The sequence below is a fragment of the Chiloscyllium punctatum genome, chromosome 9 (assembly GCF_047496795.1).
Source record: "Chiloscyllium punctatum isolate Juve2018m chromosome 9, sChiPun1.3, whole genome shotgun sequence".
In the NCBI taxonomy this organism is placed as follows: domain Eukaryota; kingdom Metazoa; phylum Chordata; class Chondrichthyes; order Orectolobiformes; family Hemiscylliidae; genus Chiloscyllium; species Chiloscyllium punctatum.
Window position 1 is genome coordinate 39,518,165 of NC_092747.1, and position 20,730 is coordinate 39,538,894.

A 20,730-nucleotide genomic window follows, 5' to 3' on the forward strand; every position below is an offset into this window, starting at 1 on the left:
CTGGAGGCATGGCCCTGGCAGAACCCAAACTGAACATAAGCAAGGAAGTTGTTGCAAACTCCTTCCATCACTTTGCTAGTGTTTAAGAGTAAGCTGTTGGGATGGTAACTGGCCGAATTGGATTAGATTAAGTTTGACGTTCTTTATGTGGACAGGACAAACTTAAGCAAATTTCCACTCTGTTGGTAAAATTCCAGTATTGTGACTGTACTGGAAGAGCTTGGCTAGTACAGGAACTCAAATCTTCAACATCAGAGTTGGGATGTTGTAGGTGTCCATAACATCGATGAATCTTTGCATAGTTTACTGATATCATTTGGAATAAATCAAACCAACTGACTTCTACAATGGTGGTAACTGGGCAGGATGCTGAGATGGATCATTTACCTGCCATTTTTTCTTTAAGATGTTTGCAAAACAATTTAGCGGTATTGTTTGCACAAATGTGCTGGATATATTCTGAGTGAGGACTAACTTGCACTTGGCTATGGCTGTGAACACTCAGGTAGGATGTTCTGCTTCTGGTTCAGGCTGGGATTGCGTTGCAGGAAATAACACATGGGAGGTTTCCATCCACTAAAATTTACGGGTGGAAAATCACGAACTCAGCTTGTGCAATTTCCCAAAATGTTTTCCCAGTGTGTACCAAGAGTGAGGAAGTGGAAGTTCCCCCACCCAATCCACTCTGTAGGTTCCAAAAGAATGTTCATTTCTTTGGGATGCCAAGATCTCTTGATCCCTAAGAAACCATACCTCAAAGGAATCCAGCACTTTTAGAAAAGGACAAGAAAAATAAGAATTTTATGTGTCACCTTTGTGCATTGGCTTTAACCTGAAGATCAGGTATGGACCCAAAGTTACAGGACAGATGAAATAGTGTGACATGTAGGACAGATTTCAAATCCGGTCACTTGGTCTTCAGTGTTTGTTGTACTGTTGATCTTATGTTTTCATACAGAACAAGTTCTCAGCTTCCAGTTCATAGCCCTCCTTCTCTGCTGGCACTCAGCATGGCTGTGGGTGTGTTAGTAATTATTATGGGTGAGACAGGAACAGGACTGCCTTATCTCAGAGATTTTCCAGTGTCACTAAATGCATTTTGTTTTGAGATTCTTGATGGCGCTTGGCAAAGATAAACAATATCTTCCATCAGGAAACCTGTGAGCTATTTCCAGAGGAAGTTTCAAATCACTTAAGTAAATAAATTCCCTTTAAATTATTTCAAAGTGTGTTGGTTAGTTTGCAGGAAGATTGTCAAAAGCAATAGGGCTGTTGTTTTTTCCTTCAGTGAAGCCTGTTTCATAGTTAACCTAAAATCTGTGAATGGTCCAAACATACCAGCTTCTTTCTAAGTGTTGAACAAATTGATTCATACTATTCTTGGGTATAAGTCATGGGTTAAAATTCCAAAGGGTTGAGTTGCACTTCTGAATCCCTCAAAAGTATTTAAATTCTGTTTTTTAGCTTATGTTTAAAACAGGCCATTAATTTCAGCTTGTAGATTACTTTGTTTACATCAACATCGTGATTTTCATTTGTTGATGCTTTGTTTTCAGGATTGTTTAAAGCCCCTTTTTTGTCACAATGGTCATATAGTTGCTTTTTATTGATTCTCTTTTACATTTTTAATTGCATGAGGAGTGGATTAATTCAAAGTAAGTTGAATCACAAAGACATGTAAAACATAATTAACTCAATACAGATTTTTCACATATCGTTATTATGAATAAATTAACCTAAAAAAAAATGGTATAAATGAATGATAAACAATGGAAAAGAATATTGGAGTTACACCTAAGAGGCAATATTGAAAATGAAGCAACTGTACACTTGTACCCTGATTCCTGTTAGTTTTTGTATGATATTTGCAATATTTTCCATTTATATTTGCATGTACAGTCCATTCCAAATGAATGTGCACCTAATCTAAGCATATTTCTGTTCCATGCTGAAAACTCCAGCCCACCACCAGTTTTGTACAAACCTCCTGATCCAAGTCCATAAATTGCAAAATTCTGATCCTGGCATAAAATTATATAGTTTTATATGCTTCACTTTATCATGTAAACACAGGTCAAACACTGCCAAATTCTATCCACAGCAAGTTACAAATTTCAGACATTTAATCACTTCTGTATCAGTTTATTTATTTTTGTTGTGAGTTTTCTGTTGTGTTTATGCTGAATTGCTGAATGAACAATTAAATGGCAGCAGTGGTGCAAAGGCTAGCCACTTGCCTATTTTTATCTGTAGGTTACAGGACTTCTTATCTGAGCACAATCCTGATCCAAGCACAACATTTCTTGGCAAACTAGTCAAAACTTTATCAAGATACAACAGTATTATTGTATTATTCTTGTGTGTATTTAGAACTTGTCTCCTCTGCACACAAGCGTGCACCACACAAAGTATAATTATAGCATCTTCCAATGTGACCACATTTTTCATGAGTCATTATTAAGGACTGCTATCACAGATACTGTATTAAAAACTGTTAGATTCTTTTTGAACAAAATATCGGGTCCATCATGATCTCTCCTTGCAATGATCTTATCTCTGGTTCTTGCTGATGTACAGGTATATTTTTGTAGGAAGCTCTGTTGAATCTGTTAAAGTGCCTTTCAAATTTAGAAGCTATTGCAGCCAAGTCTATTTCTTGTCCTCAATTGACATTCACATGTGTCTTTTGTAATAGGAATCTTTGGAAATACTTTTTGGTGGGAATGTGGTGAAGATTCAGTGGGGAAGACCTTGGCTGACTTTTGTCTTAGAAGTCCTAGGCACTGTAGCTAACTACTGCAATCATTGAAATTAGCTAACTTAGATTTAGTTTGAGGATTAATATTAATAATACTCTAGGGCTTAGAGACTTGACTACCAGGTGAATTGACCAACTAGACCATTATAGCAGCTTTATTGTAATTTTAATTGTACTCCATAATGCTGATATTGAAAATGTCTATTTTATTGACCATGTGTTTTTGTTTGGCCTATTAGATATACCCAATGAATTTGGATTTGAGATTGGAGTGGAATATGATGCAATGCCTACTGAAGGTGATGACCTGATTCTATTCTGCCGAGCCAACAAGTTTTTATACTCTAACATTACCTGCCGTCTTCTGAGCAGGGACAATCATACAGTGCATCACCTCAGCATGAATGAGATAAACACCAAAGAATATTCAATAGCTTTGAACTTTACAATCAAAAGTGTGTCTCTGGATCAATCTGGAACTTATGAATGCACAGCCGAAAACATTATCACACAGGAAGAAACAATTCAGAGGCAGACGATTTATATTAGAGGTAAGTATAAGATCATGTATGCAGTTCTTTTGGTGTGAATAGGACATAAACAATGCCAGTAGCTAAATAAAAAGGTATTGTGACTGACTATCTGTTGAAAAGGTTATATGTTTGTCACTAAAATCTATTCTTAAAATATACAACTTTACACTGGATTACTTTGGCATTGTAATTATTATGATGTTTATCAGTTATATACTGTTAAATTCACTGTCACCAAAACTCAGGGGATAATTGGTTGAACAGTACTATTGTTGTTAATTCACTTAAACTCAGTTCTCCACAGAGATAGTTTGCAAAATACAAATAGAAATAGGAGGCTATATAAAAGATGATTCCTGACGTTCATGGCATGCAATCCTGTACACCTGTAACTATCTCAGGGTGAAGTATCTATTTGTTAAAAGTGTTGAAACCTGTGATGAACCACAGTCATGTTTTAAAACCAAAATGCTGCAAATGCTGGTAATTTTGAACTAAAGATTGAAAATGCTAGAAAACCCAAGCAGTCTGGCAGTAACAATAGAGAGAAACAGTTTGTTTCAAGTTCAACATGACTCTTCTTCAATCATCAAGTTACAAAGAATAGTCTTTCACTTATTCATTCATGGGATTTGGAGATCACTGGCTGGACTAACATTTATTGCCTATCCACAATTGTCCTTGAGAAGGTGGTGGTGAGCTGCCTCTTGAACTACTGCAGTCCATTTTGTAAAGGTAGACCAACAATGCTGTTAGGAAGGGATTTCCAGGATGTTGACCCAACAACACTGAAGGAAGGGTGATATAGTTTCAAATCAGGAAAATGTGTGTCTCAGAGGACAACATGCAGAAGGTGCCATTGTCATGCATCTGCTGCCCTTGGTCCTTCTAAGTTTTAGAAGTCACGAATTTGGAAGGTTGGAGGAGCTTTGGTGAGTTACTGTAGTGCCTTGTGGATGATACACATTGCTGTCAATGTGCACTGGTAGTGGAGATTCTCATTGTTCGAAGATATGGTACCAAGTGAGGGACTGCTTTATCCTGGATGGAGTTGAGCTCTTTGAGTGTTGTTGGAACTGCACTCACCCAGGCAAGATAGTGGACAGGCTTTGAGAGGCAATTGGTGAGTTAGTCATGGGCTTTTTTAATTTCAAAAATATACTTAGATATAAATGTTATCTGTAAGTACATACAAAAGGTTCTAATCAGTTCTTTGTAGAGAATAAACTAACACTACATTGCAATTTGACATTCCTCAGAGCTTCCAGAAGGAGATGCATGATAATCTCTTCACCAACACAGTGTATGGTAGCGTACAGCAAACATGTGTGCATGAAGGATCTGTCAAACAGTATTTCCTTACTACCAGCCAAGCTATGTCTTCTGCTTGTTGAAAAGTTCTGATGTTGAGAGATTCTGCCAAAAGACTTTGACAGCCTACTCAGGGAACTCCTGACAGTATCAGCCCTCTTCTTTTTTCCATAGAGTCATACAGCACGGAAACAGATCCCTTCAGTCCAACTCGTCCATACTGACCAGACAACTCAATCTCACCTAGTCCCATTCACCAGCATATGGCCCAAATGCTTCTAAATCCTTCCTATTCATTTACCCGTCCAAATGCTTTTTAAATGTTATGATTGTACCCACCTCAACTGCTGCTTCTATATAATATCTTGAGAATAATATAATAATAATAATAATGATGCATTTGTGGTCGCTGTTATTCATTGTTCATGGTAGCCCCCAGGATATTGACAATGGATGATTCAGACATGATAATGCCATTGATTGTCAGAAGACAATGGTAAGATCTTTCATTTTCGAAATGGTTATTGCCTGTTATTTGTGTTGAGTGAATATTAATTACCATTGGTCAGCCCAAGACCTTAATTTGATCATGTACTTGGACATAGACTGTTTCAGTATCTGGTGAATGGTGCTGAACATTATGCAGCAATCAACGAAAATCCCCACTTTTGTCTTAATGATGGAGGGAAGATCATTGATGGAGCAGATGAAGATGGACATGATTGGCTTTGGACATTACCCTGAGGAACTCTTGCAGCGATGACCTGAGCTGAGATGACTGACCTCCAAGAACCATAATCATGTTTCTTTATGCCAGGCATGACAATGAGTGGAGAGCTTTCCTTGACTCTAACTGACTCCAGTTTTGCTAGGGATCTTTGATAACACATTCAGTGCTGCCTTCAAGTAGAGTTCAACCTGGAGGAGCATTGACCCATCAGCTGAGGAAGGATGGTAAATGGTAATCTGCAGGAAGTGTTCTTGCCCATGTTGAACCTGATGCCATGAGACTTCATGGTGTCTGGAATCAATGTTAAGGACTCCCAGGGCAATTCCACCCTGACTTAGTCATACAGCACGGAAACAGACCCTTTGGTCTAACCAGTCCATGCTGAACATAATCTCAAACTAAACTAGTCTCACCTGTCTGCTCCTATTCCATATCCCTCCAAATCTTTCCTATTTGTGTATCTATCCAAATGTCTTTTAAACATTGCAATTGAGCCCACATCCATCACTTCCTCAGGAAGTTCATTCCACACACGAACCACCCTTCATGTAAAAGATTTACCTCTTATGTCTTTTTTAAATCTCTCTGCTCTCATCTTAAAAATGTGCCCCTGTGTCTTGCAATCCCCCATCCTCAGGAAAATAAACAACCATTAACTCTATCTCTACCTCTCATTATTGTATAAATGTATCAGGTTGCCTCTCAGCCCATCCAGCCTTTCTTTATAATCAAACCTTCCATACCTGGCACCATCCTGGTAAATCTTTTCTGAACCCTCTCCAGCTTAATAATATCCTTCCTATAACTGGGCAACCAGAACTGGACACAGTAGTCCAGAAGAGGCCTCATCCAGATCCCATAGAACCTCAATATGACCTCCCAACTGCTGTATTCAAAGGAGCAATGAAGGCAAGTGTGCCAAATACCTTTTTAACCACCCTGTCTGTATGTGACGCAAATTTGAAAGAATTATGTACCTGCACCTCGATGGACCTCTGTCCTATCACTTTCTGTTGAATCTGTCCTGCTGGTGGGAATGTTATGACATTCTTTGGGACATTGTTTGTAAGGTATAATTTCATGAATAAGACTACGTCAGGCTGTTGCTTGACTAGTCTGTGAGATAGCTCTCCAGTATTGAGCACAAGCTCCCAGATGTTGATAAGGAAGACTTTGCAGGGTATGAATTTGCAGTTGTTGTTTCTGGTATATAGGTTGAATCCAGATGATCTATCATTTCCTTTTGTAACTTTTTTGTGACTTTTAGCAGTTTGGTACAACTGATTGACTTGTTAGGCCATTTCAAATGCAGTTAAGAGTTAATCTCATTGCTATGCATCTGGAGTTACATATCAGCCAGGCCAGCTAAGGAGGACAGATTTCCTTGCTTAAAGGAGGTCCATGTATCAGAGGGTTTCATCATTAGTCTTTTAATTCCATATTCTTTATTGCATTCAGACTCCACCATGTACTTTGGTGAGATTTGAAACTAGTTTGGTTTACTAATCCAGGGCCTGATTTTGCATAAGTCAAAAGGGAAACATTTTCTGCTTAAAACTGGTACTTAACTTCAAATACATCATCACAGAATGGTAAAAAAGCATAACTTATGAAAAAGACAACAGTTATCTTTAAGAATCCGTCATACTATAAAGCGAAAAATAACATAACTTTGGGAAACTGTTTATGAAGTACTGCCCAGAAATTCCAAGAACCAAGAAGGAACTAAGGTGGACATGTGCAGTATATGCTTCAGAAATCTCCTTGTAAATGAAAAATTATTTTTATCAATATGTTCATAAGATGACATATTAAATGTGTACTTAATTTATTAATTAAGTGGTAAATATTATCAGAAAAAGCCTTTTTTCTCTTTCTAATGATTATCTGAATATTGAGTCACTGGTACTGGCAGTGTGGTGGAGATGAAATCTAGTGAGGGTTGATAGCATTACTTCAACCTTTGTTAACTTGGCTCCTTTTCTGAACAGAATTCCTCCAATCCAGAAGCTGCTGATGAAAGGTGACTAAAAACAGCAAAAAGAACATGTGACAGGGATTATTGTCATTTTATTTTAAACTGATTTTTAAAGAGTGTGGGTAAAGATACAGTAGTTGTTCTTTCAGAAGTGTTTATTACAACACAGACTGCCCTTGTCACACTGCAAGACTCCACAAATTGTCTGTTTTTGTTTCCTCCTGTGTGCTTGTGAATCTTTATTATTTTACTAACAAATGTACACATTGTATCCGCTGTTAGGATTGCTGCTCAGAAAGGGCTGAAACATTATATTTTAGACCATGTTTGTTTTATTAATGAAACAATAGCAGCAGTCTTCTGCAGTGAGGGTTTGTACAGTTGTCTCAGAAATGTGTGGTACTGCACTATGCCAGCTGGCTTTGTGACAAGCTGATTAATATGTTATTCCATTTTGCATCAGTTTAAAAAAAAGCAAGATTAATTGGCAGATTGGCAATTAGTTGCTCTGGCTTCATTTCTACGTGAATGTTATTACATGCTGGAAATCACGTCCCTCTTATCATCTTTTTGTTAAATGTATCTGAACTCTAGTGCTTAAAACGTGGTAGATAAAAACAAACTTTATAGTTCTGAACATTGTTGTGAATGAAAGCCTTCAGTAGCACGTAGTAAGGCATATCCCATAAAAACATAGCTACTCATTTGAGAGAAGTGGAACTAGACTGACGAAATCCAAACAGTTTCTCGTGCTTGTGAACTTCTGAGCGGACTTCCTCCTTTAAAAAGTGGCACAATGCCCTGAAACTGAACTTATCTTTCACATGGGAATAGCTTTTGTGGAGGGTAGAAAGTAAACAATAGAATTTCCCCCCTTGATACCAGGTTCACAGGGAATATATTCTTGAAGGGGAAAACTGTAGGCAATAATTGTGAAAGTTTCTGTGCAAAAAATTGGCATGTTTTTTATTATGTTCCAGGCATGTCAGTTTTACTTAAACCAAGCAAATGTACAAGTCTCATACTTACAAGGAACATATTGATTCCCTTGCCCCTCAGTCTGCATAATTTTACAGGTGGCATCAACCTTTTTGGTATTATGCTTAAGTGGATACATAGTCCTTTCACTGTCACCACCTTCTCTTCAGCTTCAGAAAATGTCTATTTTCAAACTGGTCACTCTCTTTGTTTTGGTTTTGTCCAGGGAGTAATACAAAATAGAACATTAACTGTTTTTAAACTGAGCATATCTGTACTGAAATACACACATTTTTTGAACCATAAATTTTTAAACCTCTTCTTTAATTTAAATATTGCCTTTTAAAGATTTATTTACATTTACCTAAATGAAGGACTTGCATTATATTCTTATTTTAACTTGGACACTGAAAATCTAGCATTCTATGTGATATAACTTACCATATATAATCTGAAAGGCAAGGCGCAATAACTTTCTATCAGAGGTATCATGTAAAATATTTGGCATTCTTCATAGAAAATATATTTTGTAGTGTTATCCAATACTACCTTTTTAACTTATGGCTATGAATTCTTCAATTTCAGCTCAGGAAATCCCATATCTGTTGCGCAACCTAAGTAACCAAGAGGTGAATGTCAGTAGTTCAATTACTTTGGAGTGCCACGTAGAGGGAAGACCAATGCCACAAATTATATGGTACAAAAACAACCGGAGGTTACTTGTGGAATCAGGTGTGCTTTCTACAAAGATTACAACTTTATAATATGGATCTGGGAATTAGTATTGTCGAGACCAGCGTGTGAATGCTCAATACATTTATAATACTCTTTTGATGCCTTAATCAGTCAAAACTAATATAGCCTTTCAAGTATATTTTTAAACTTTCCAGCAATTATTTTCACAAAGTTGAGCAATATTATTAAAGCAATATTATTAAAGTGATGAGTTTAGCTTTTGTGACTGTCATTTAAAAATTAAATATATAGAATACTGGCACTTTAGGGCAATGCTGGAAACTCAACTGCTTCAGAATTATGAAATTATGTTAAAGATGGTTTTCACAATAATTATTTTGCTTCTTGTCTTTTTCATACTATGTGTATTATTGCTTAATGTTTAGGATTAAATGTAATTTTTTTTCTAAGGTGAAATTTAGATTGGGGAAATGATACAATGTATGAGTAGCTCAAAATGCTGCGCCATTTAGGAAATGGATTTATGGCTACTGTTCCCATGCTGCGTGTTCATGGTATTGTCTATGAGTTAGCGTTTGATACTTTTCCCACAAGCTGGAGGAAATTGATCACTGAGTCACACCAGCGTACCTCCAACCCCTGGTGTACAACTGAAGTGATATGCCACTTAAGCCCCATTCTCACATGTAAAAGGAATGGGAATAGGAAAGAGCAATGAATTGGGAAAAAAAAAATTACAGTAGGCATTTTCAAAAGATACAGAAACCTGAGGTTTTTGCGTAACATGATGTATTCTGGTTGAGCTGATAAAATAGCATGGTAATTTCTGAAATTCATCCACTAGCATGATTAACTTTTTTCTTGTTTTTGTTTCTGCTGACATCTTTTATGTCTATATAAAGCAAACAGCCAAAATTTGATTGACTTTGAACTTAATTAATGCACCAACATACGGGCAAAACAACCCAAATCCGATACTATCTTTAACTCCTGAATGATTCGGACAATATCATTAAGAATAGACTAAATAGGAAGTTGTCTTTTTTTTCCCATAAAGACAGTGTTTTTATAGCAGTGTATCTGTATCATGCAGGATGTCATAGTATTAGATTGCTGTCTGGCTGTTCAGCGTACATCGAAGTAAATGGAACCTAACTATAAACAAGATAAGGCTGTGTGAAATACTTAAGTCTAATTTCTGTCACATATACTTCATACAAAGGTATTACCCTGGGACCAGGAAGCAAAACCTTAATTATTGAAAGAGTCAAAGAAGAGGATGAAGGTTTATATCAGTGCCATGCCACAAACAGGAAGGGGTTTGTGGAGACTTCTGCTTACATCACTGTTCGAGGTAATGTGCAGAAGATATGAGACATGTTAACTTCATTTTAAATGTGTTTTAATGAAACTACAAGTTATAACCCTTGCACCTAAATTTTATATCGTTTAGAAGAAACATTTTGGGAAGAATGCTGCTTCAATATCCATCTCAGTAGCTTCACCTTATTTACTTGAGCTTCTGTACTGTGACTGATTTTTCATTGTTGATGCTTTAACAACTATTTCTTTCAGATATTGAAGTATTGGTAGCATGTTCTTATACTGGCAGCATTTTGGAGAGGAGGTAGAAAACAGAGAGTGAGGATAATTGGCATTCTCGCAGAGCACTCTAGGGAACATCTCAGGGACACCCGCACCAATCAACCTCACCGCCCCATGGCCGAACATTTCAACTCCCCCTCCCACTCTGCCAAGGACATACAGGTCCTGGGTCTCCTCCACCGCCACTCCCTCACCACCCGATGCCTGGAGGAAGAATACCTCATCTTCCGCTTCGGAACACTTCAACCCCAGGGCATCAATGTGGGACTTCACCAGTTTCCTCATTTCCCCTCCCCCCCCCCCCCCTTACCCCAGTTCCAACCTGCCAGCTCAGCACCATCCTCATAACCTGTCCTACCTGCCAATCTTCCTTCCCACCTATCCGCTCCACCCTCCTCTTTGACCTATCACCTCCATCCCCACTTCTATCCACCTATTGCACTCTTAGCTATCTTCTCCCCAGCCCCACCCCCTTCCATTTACCTCTCCACCCCAGAGGCTCCCTGCCTCATTCCTGATGAAGGGCTTTTGCCCGAAATGTTGATTTTCCTGCTCCTCAGATGCTGCCTGACCTGTTGTGCTTTTCCAGCACCACTCTAATCTTGACTCTGATCTCCAGCATCTGCAGTCCTCACTTTTGCCTAATTGGTATTCTTGTCAATTGACATTGATGTGATCTAGTGGTGTCTGTGAGGAATCTGTACAGGAGCCTTTAGGTTTCACTTTATCAATAACTTATATTGAATAAACAGAAGAAAGTACAATTTTCCACTTCGCTGAAAGTACTGAGCTGAGGTTTGTAGATGGAAGCTAAAAGTTACGAAAGGAATTTGATGGCAGATGGAACACAATGCAGAGAAGAACAATGTCATCACTAGAAAGATAGATTTAGCAGAGAAGCACTAATGGGCAAGCAGAAAAAACATAATTAAAATATTAGCCTTCATCTTCTCAAGAACCCTGATAGACTTTCATCAAATCAAGGAATGAATACAGAGTAGAAATACTCCATTTCGCCCACCTCCAAGTTGGCTTATCAATGCAAGAGGAGAAAGTGAGGACTGCAGATGCTGGAGATCAGAGCTGAAAATGTGTTGTTGGAAAAGCGCAGCAGGTCAGGCAGCATCCAAGGAGCAGGAGAATCGACGTTTCGGGCATGAGCCCTTCCTGAAGAAGGGCACGAGCCTTCTGGATTTTCACACTCAGTTCAATGTCTCATCTCCTGAAGATGTAGTCCCCTTTAGAAGAGTAATGACAGTGATTGTTGACTGTTCACTGCCAAATTCCCTTATCGCCAGCTCCCAACCATCCTGAAAGTTAGGATGCTCACGGGGTTCCAGGCCAGAGTGAGTAATGGCAGAGTGGGTTAGTAGTGAGGGTAATGAGTGGTTTGTAGTCAGACCCCTCTGCCCTTCTCAGTGCTGAGTCCCTAATTCAGGCACTGAAACATTTAAGTAAAGCATCCTCCCAGATGCCAGCAAGTAACCCTTGCTCGTCAAGAGCCACTCAACAAGTTTCATTCCTCTGTCATTTCCCTCTCACCTCATTGTTTTTCTCTCTGTTCAGATGGTTATCATTTGCCCATATGAAACAATTGAATCTCCCTCCACCATCACCTTAGGCAGTACATTCCAGATCCTAACCACTCACTGTATAAAAAGGTTTTCCCTTGTGTTATCAGGTTTTTTTCTTATTGCTGCAAATCATTGCCCTTTTAAAGAGATGACAGACAGCAATGTTGTTGGAGCAGAAAGTGAACCTGTGCAGTGAAGTTGAAATTCTCACTGACTTCTGTAACTACCCACCCTAGTGGTTGGAGGACCACAAGGCAATTTTACAACAGAGTTCTGAGTGACAGACTGCAATGTCTGGATTTTCACACTCAGTTCAATGTCTCATCTCCTGAAGATGTAGTCCCCTTTAGAAGAGTAATGACAGTGATTGTTGACTGTTCACTGCCAAATTCCATTATCGCCAGCTCCCAACCATCCTGAAAGTTAGGATGCTCACGGGGTTCCAGGCCAGAGTGAGTAATGGCAGAGTGGGTTAGTAGTGAGGGTAATGAGTGGTTTGTAGTCAGACCCCTCTGCCCTTCTCAGTGCTGAGTCCCTAATTCAGGCATGGAAACATTTAAGTAAAGCACCCTCCCAGATGCCAGCAAGTAACCCTTGCTTGTCATGGTCCGGCATGGCAAATTCCACCTCCTTCACCATCTGGCACTGGATTAATACCAGTGGTAACAAGATGAGACCTTCATTTGGGAATTATTTGCCTATTTGGGAGGTCAATTAACTGTGGCTTTGATTTCCTATTCCTGCCCAAGACTTAAATTGAGTGGAGGCAAAAAAGGTGGGATCCTCACCAGCTTCATTCCTCATAACTCAGAGTTCCCCACCACCAGACCTACCATGACCAAGGTCACAAGATTATGCCTCACAAGTTTACCGCTGGATAATTGAACTTGTAAAGTCAAAATTCCAGCGTATACTTTATCAAAAATAAACCATAGAAAACTTAGAGTAAAGGGAAAATTGTTTAGAATGGAGATAAGGAGAAACTTCTTCAGCCAGAGAGTGGTGAATCTATGGAATTCGTTGCTACAGAAGGCTGTGGAGGCCAGGCCATTGAGTACGTTTAAGACTGAGATAGATAGGTTCTTGAGTATCAAGGGGATTAAGGGTTATGGGGAGAAAGTGGGAGAATGGGGTTGAGAAATGCATCAGCCAGGATCGAATGATGGAGCAGGCTCAAAGAGCAGAATGGCCTGATTTCTGCCCCTATGTCTAAGGGTCTTATGGAAAATAAAATTATAGAACTTATATTTTCTAACATAATCAGAGATGCAAAACTCCAGAAGCTTCCAAAGGTTTTAGAGGAAAGAGGTTCCCAGTGTTTACTGTATATTTCCAGGACCGACAGAGAATTCGAACCTGGAGCTGATCACACTGACATGTACCTGTGTAGCTGCTGCGCTCTTCTGGCTGCTTCTAACTCTCTTCATTCGTAAACTCAAAAAGGTAAGTCCCAATCACTGTTCTAATGGAGAGTCATAAAATCTGAAACCTTAATGTTTGCTCCGTTTCCAGCACATTCAGTTTCTGTTTCAAGACCTTGCTTGTTAGAAGTAAACCGTAGGTTACAGTGTAAGGGCCAGTTTGTGGAAGAAAATGACCAGCCAGACGATGGTACATTTTTACTCATCTCCTTTATTACACACAGTGTAAAGAGGTTCAACTGGGGTTAGGGTCAGTGATCCTCTTTGCCCAGACAGTCTGCCTTTTGGCAAATACAATTATATTTTTATTCTCAAATCCACATCAATCTTATATCGGTTTCTTCTCGTTGACCAATTACATATTGATTTTCAATCCTTTGCAAAATAATATACCAGTCAGAATCCGCTTTGGGTGTGTGGTACTTAGCATTAGATCATGTTAAACATCTATACCATAGGCTGAATGTGGTTTATAGCTTCCTCTTGTCTCATTTGACCGGCACAAGTTGTGGTTGGGACAAGTTTCAGTTACCTAACGTAGATCGCGTACGTGCTTGGTGACATGTTTCTTTGCTTAAGTGGAGCCAGGTCTGATTAACCCTACCTTGTCTATGTATTTAGCTGCACATTTACTGTCCCTCTTCTCGAATAGCTTAGGTGACCTATTTTTATGTTCTGGCAGCCTTTTTGAATCCTACCACAAGTTTATATCTTGAAAGTACTTCAAGTGTGTTGGAGATTTCTGGTCTTTGAAATCAGCCAAACTGTGAGGCAGTGTCACAATTTTAATTGCACCATTTACTCCTCCTTGCTATGGGGGGTCCACAATGTTACGAGAAAGCCATGTGCAGGCAACGAAGCAACATGACTGAGTTGGGTAGTGGATGACACGAGGGAAAACCACAGCACCATGGTGCCAGAGGCTATTCTGGGAAAAGAGTAAAAGGCTGGTCGGCAGATTAGTAAGGTAGTAATGGACGACTCAATAGTTCAGGGCATTAAAAAAGTCTAGTTTACAGCCAAAGTCATGAGTCACATATGGTCTGTTACCTCCCAGGTCCAAAGGTTCAGGACATAATGAAACTGTTGGGTAAACTTCCGAAAAGCAAGTTGTGGCTCATGTGAGAACCAACATGAATTGCAAGATCAGTCTCAGAAATTATTGAGTGACTTGCAGTCTCGAGGTGATACCAGAGTGAACTCCCAGCCTAGTGAGCCCTGAGGTGAAGTCAGACGCAGTCTGGTACAAGACACAGTGCGGACTGGAGGTTAGGTGTCAACATGGACTCAGTTGGAAGACCATTTCTCCATACTTCTTTTACCCATTTTATAATTTATTCCTAAATCTGCAATGCTGAACTCCTTGTACTTCTTTTTCCAAGAACTGCAACTGGAAGAGCTGTACTGAGTGACTTTGTACCTGAAATGGTGCCATAAGTAGCAACTTGCACACTTTTCATTGTACTCGTTTGAGTACATGTGACTATAAAACCTAATTCAACTCAGCAAATTCAACAAACAGGACGTCTTGGGTAGTAGTACTCTCAGAAATACTACCTGTGCAACAAACGTCACCATTTGGACATGGCAGATCAGGGTGGTAAATGTGAGGGTTGGGTAATAGTGTAAAAGGGAGGGTTTTGATTTTTGGGACATTGAGATCACATTTGAGAAAGGAGAAAGCTGTTCAGAAGAAATGGTTTCACCTGACCAGAAAAGGAACTAACTTTCTGGCTGAAAGTAAATAGTGTATTGGGGGTGGATTTAGACTTAGAAGGCAAGGGTGGTAGGTTGACCAATGGACCTAGTTTTGGAAGTACCAAAGAGGGCAAAAGAAAGAAGATTGTAGTATGGAGTGTACTGCAAGCTCCTCCAGACCGATCCAGAATTTCACCTTCAGGAGGATTATCGTCTGCTCCACGATGGCCCAGGATGAAGAATGGGAGCATTATATTTACACTCAGCCTTTTTCAGGGGCTTGTGTCACAGATCATCAGCCATGGTTGCAGAGGGTAGACCTTGTCTCCCAGTAACCGTCATTGTAAGACATCAGAACAAACATGAGAGTTCTTAAGGATCATGGCTGCTCCCAGAATACCTGACCTGGATATCTAGAATGTGGCATGGTTGATCACTGATGACTTGTACAATGATGGAATGGAACTCTTTTCTGGTGATGAAGCCAGCCATGTTGTGATGATGCTTTCACCGTGATGGGTGTACAATCTATAGTGCCCTGTATCTGGGAGGGGTGCCAGTTCCATTGGCCATGCCAACAGCTTGGACTGCAGCACTGACCTCATCACAGGGAAATGAAGTGGGGTAATCTGTCACAATTTACACCGGTAACAACCTCAGTACATTGATGGGTGGAGGATTGAGAGATCCCACACAGGTCCCCTGGGAGGGGATGGCCACCCCCTCCTTCAGGTCACAGATCCCACTTCAGCAGATGACATAGCTCTGTGACAGTGTCCCGGGACAAATTCAGTCTGCAGCAGCACAATTCACAAAGTCTTGGACAGTCTTTGTGAATTGTGATCCAACAGGAGGACACTTTTAAGGTAAACTGTGATTATTTCTGCTTCATAGAGATGACTGTGATCAATTTGTAGTGACAGGATCAAAATTGCTTATGACTAGGATTTGTCCACCATGCATTTCACATGCTGGATTCTATGATTACAGATGTCTTTAACCTTTACAATGTAAGTGCCTGATGAAAGCAATTGCCTCTTGAAGGGTCTCACATGTAGAGTTCCCAACCTTAGACAGACAAGAGCACCTAATCTGTACACAGCAGGTGTAATGGCAGCCATTGTTTTCATTTCCATTATTTATTTGCAATTCAGATGAAGATGGAAGACAACAGCGGTCACAGTTCACTGAGGTGAGTCTGGTAATCTAGGTGACCCCTCTCCCCACCCAAACCTTCATGTCTCTTTTATCTCTGACACTCCCTGTCAACCACATTTGTCCAAGCTTTCACACGTTCTCACCCAACTCTTCCATTTAAGCCATCAACTCCCAACATTACCATCTGAGCCCAGGTCTCTATTTTAGCCATGCTATTGTGATCTACAGTCTCTGCTAAAACAAAAGGGTAGTTGTGACAAATAACTAACACTACCTTACACTAGGTGATACATTAATCAGTGAAAGGCCTACAGAGCCCAATGCAGCAGTCACAAACTCTACATGCTTCTAGGAGAACTGGAGGGGAAGTGGACCCTAACCTGAGTCCTGATTCAGACCCTGGACCAGTACAATCCAAATTCCCACTCCCAATCCAGGATCAGCCCCAGTTATTGGTCCAGGCCAGTTTTGCACCAGTCCTGGACACTGACTCTGCTAAGGCCTCAACCTCAGGAATTGAACTACAGCTAGTCCCACCAACTCCAGCCAGAGGAGACAGGCCTGACCAGGAAGTGATGAATAGAGCCATGCAGCCCAAGAAAGTGTCTGAGGCACCATTCTAGCCCAGACTGAATCCCTTTATGAAGGCAGCCATTCCCACACTAGTTCCTTGAAAGTGGAGTCACTGGTAGATAGGGATAGTGAAGAAGGCATTTGGTATGATTTCCTTTATTGGTCAGAACATTGACTATAGGAATTGGGAAGTCAGGTTAGACCACTTTTCGAATTCTGAACTCCCTGCTGTAGGAAGGATGTTGTGAAACTTGAAAGACTTCAGAAAAGATTTACAAGGATGTTACCAGGGTTGCAGGGTTGAGCTATAGGGAGAGGTTGAATGGGCTAGGGATATTTTCCTTGGAGCATCGAAGGCTGAGGGGTGGCCTCATAGAGGTTTATAAAATCATGAGGGGCATGGATAGGATAAAGAGACAAAGTCTTTTCCCTGAGGTGGGGGAGTCCCAAACTAGAGGGTCTAGGTTTAGGGTGAGAGGGTAAAGATATAAAAGAGACCTAGTGGGCAATTTTTTTCAGGCAGAGGGTGGTGTGTGTATGTAATGAGCTGCCAAAGGAAATGGAAGAGACTGGTACAATTACAACATTTAAAAGAAGAATATTTCATTCTCACATATTCATTTAAGGTGCATTTGGACAGATACATGAGTAGGTGGGGAGCAGAGGGATACAGATGCTTAGGAATTGGGCGATAGGTTTAGACAGTGGATTTGGATCAGCTCAGGCTTGGAGGGCCAAATGGCTTGTTCCTGGGCTGTAAACTTTCTTTGTTCTTTGTTCTAAAAGGCATCTGGATGGGTATATGAATAGGAAGGGTTTAGAGGGATATGAGCCAAGTGCTGGCAAATGGGACTAGATTAATTAGGATATCTAGTCAGCATGGACAAGCTGTACTGAAGGGTCTGTATCCATGCTGTTCAGCTCTGTGACTCTAAGATGTTTTAGAGGAGCATATCCCTGTCAGCCGGAGCTCTGCCAGCTCGTCTGGGGACCTGCTTCACTCACATACAAGAACATCATCATAAATCTCTGTGCAACCACTGTAGCCTGAGTCTGCCAATCCGCCCTGTTTATACAGGGTTACAGCACCATACAGTATGATACATAGCCATCATCATCATTTTCATGTTTTGGCCATTTTTCATCTTATCACAGAATGAAGGAAGGCTCGTAGGTCCCACTCTGGCTAAATGTCAGCGTACAAAAGAAGTAATTGTGTGCCCCTACCCTTGCTTTGTGTCTTATGTGTTTTTTGGACAAACACCTTTCCAAGTTGTAGTGTAGAGATCCAAAGCCTGAACAAAGACATTACCAGGGTAGTATATAGGGATAAAGGAGAACACTGCATCACAATTTCCCTGAAACACTACCAGTACGGGACCTTAACATATAGCATCCAAAACTACACCTTTTGTATTATGCCACACATACCAGCCAGGGTCAGCCTAATCAAGCTCACAGACATCAAAAGGAGCAGTGATATTTTTGTCAATGTCAGTGATGAGCTCTGACAAACTTTAAGGGATTATTGGGAGATGTGTGACACTGGCATTGAACTCCTACCAGAAAAATTACACTTGCTGGCAAATGCACATAAGGACTTTGCTGCTGTTAATCAGCAGTTAGAGCAAATTCAAAACAGTATCAGGGACATAAAAGTGATTAATTACTGGGATAATTTCTGTGAGTGAGGCTCAAACATTCAGAAACACCTTTGGGTATGTCTCCTGTCACGCCTGGCTGTGTTATTCATTCCGTAACTTGGATCAATCGCACCATCCTGTTGGTTAAATTCATCTGCTGGAAGAAGGAACTCATCCAGAACTAACTATGGGCTCTATGCTCCGACAGTGGGAACCAAGAAATTAATGAATCTGGACTGCATCACAAAAGCACTAAAGTTGTTGACCAGTATGAATTTTTACTGCTTCAAGTGGTGATAATCGCCACAGAGGTTTGATGGTGAGCCAGTGTTTCTAAATAGTAGCTAATTCTCAATTTATGTATTAATTCATCTGTATATAGTACTGTTAAGCTTGTTGATGTGCGTAAGCAAAATCATTAATATCTTGGATATTACAATCTATTTACAATGGGGAATCCAGATACTTAGGGAGTTAGGCAAAGGCACACCAGAAAAAAACAGCCCAAGGGTTGTGACATTCTGATTGCCTGCAGATATGCACTTTACTCCTACCAGCATGGCAACAGTGACCCCATTGGATGATTTGAACACAGCTCATGACCCCATTGGCCAAAGGCACAGAACATTCTGGAAGGTCAGGGATGAGGGATGAGGGAATAAAAGAACACAGACGGAAACCAGCCCCTCAGCAAAGACTCAATCTAACCCAGCAATAGAGAGAGAGAGAGAGAGAGGGGGAGGTTGGGGGGGTGGGGGGGCAGGAAGTTTGAGGGGTTGGGGGGCGGGGGGGGGGGGGCGCGGTGGAGAGAGAGACAGACAGACAGACAGACAGAAGATTTGCCCTGACCCCTGTGAGACCCAACTTCATGGAAGAGTGCCAGCCCTATGTCAGAGAGGAAAGAGATTCAAATGGCCCAGCTCAGGCACGTGGATTGTTTAGGTAATATCCTTTCTTAGATGCATTGTGCTAGATAGACAGTAAATATTATGGGAATTTGAGAAATGTTGATCTGATTTTTTAAATATGGAATACTTTGTTAATAAAATTGATTTGAGCATCAAAAAGAATTATGTGTCCCTTTGTGCTCCTCACTGACAAGAGTGCTTGGATAAAGCGTTGTTAATATATAAACTGGTCAAAGTGCTCAAAGCACAGACAACAATATACAAACATATCATTTAAAATCAATTGAAACTTACTAGCAGGTGGGTTGAGTGAGGACTCGGTCATGACCGCTACAGACTCTTGGCTCTATTGATGAGTCAAGCCGAAATGGGGTCTGGGTAATTAACAAGGGGTTGAAAAATAAAAAGAAGACAGGTAGAATGGGAGGTGGGCAGAGGAACAGGGGTCAAGACTTTCAAAAACAATTAGGCAGCCATCTGCCTAGAAGGAAGGCTGCAGTTGGCAATAGGAGCGAATGATCTAATTCTGGGTCCCTGATCATGAGCAGCAAAAGGATGAACAGAGTGGCCTTGGGAGGGCATGCAGAGGAAAGGAGAACAGAAGGACATCAAACACCCAATCTTCAATGTAAACTTGTTGTTGAAGATGGAACTACCTGGAGATGATCATGAGCCAGTGCTGGATGAAGCTAGGTGTGCAGGTATTTGTTCCTCAACACTGAACACCTCATACCATGTTAAGGAACACTCTCCATATGCTCACTGTGGCCTTGGACTTCAGTCCTGGATCCTTCCAAGGATGAGCTGCTGACCTTCATATCATGTCAGAAGCAACTGCAGATTACTGCATCTTGCTGGTCAATTAAACTGTCCTTATTAAATGTGGGTTTTGCCTCCATCTGGCTTGATTCCACCAGGTTCAGGGCATCAGGAAAGAAACTCCATTGATTAGCAATGAGAACCGTCAACAAGAAGGGCTTTCATTCCCTGGAAGTCAATCCCAACTGTGACCATAATAAGTACTTCTTCCACATGAATGCACACTTTTCTGGCAGCTACCATGGCTATTTCATCCTCTACCAATCCAGTCTGCCTCACATTGTCCCTAATTTGTGTATATGGATCCTCATGGACAATGGAATTTTTTTGTCGAAATGATTATTGAT

The 20,730-nt window shown here is 40.5% G+C and overlaps 1 protein-coding gene across 2 annotated transcripts in view; it reads left to right on the forward strand.

Moving 5' to 3' along the window:
• The window catches only part of flt1 (fms related receptor tyrosine kinase 1), a 207,279-nt gene that overhangs the window by 132,656 nt on the left and 53,893 nt on the right, over nt 1–20,730 (forward strand). For both annotated transcript variants that reach the window (XM_072577287.1, XM_072577286.1), the window contains exons 13-16: nt 2,998–3,309; nt 8,874–9,020; nt 10,207–10,338; nt 13,500–13,606. In XM_072577287.1, the coding sequence (XP_072433388.1) occupies nt 2,998–3,309; nt 8,874–9,020; nt 10,207–10,338; nt 13,500–13,606 (698 nt within the window). The remainder of the gene's footprint in view (nt 1–2,997; nt 3,310–8,873; nt 9,021–10,206; nt 10,339–13,499; nt 13,607–20,730) is intronic.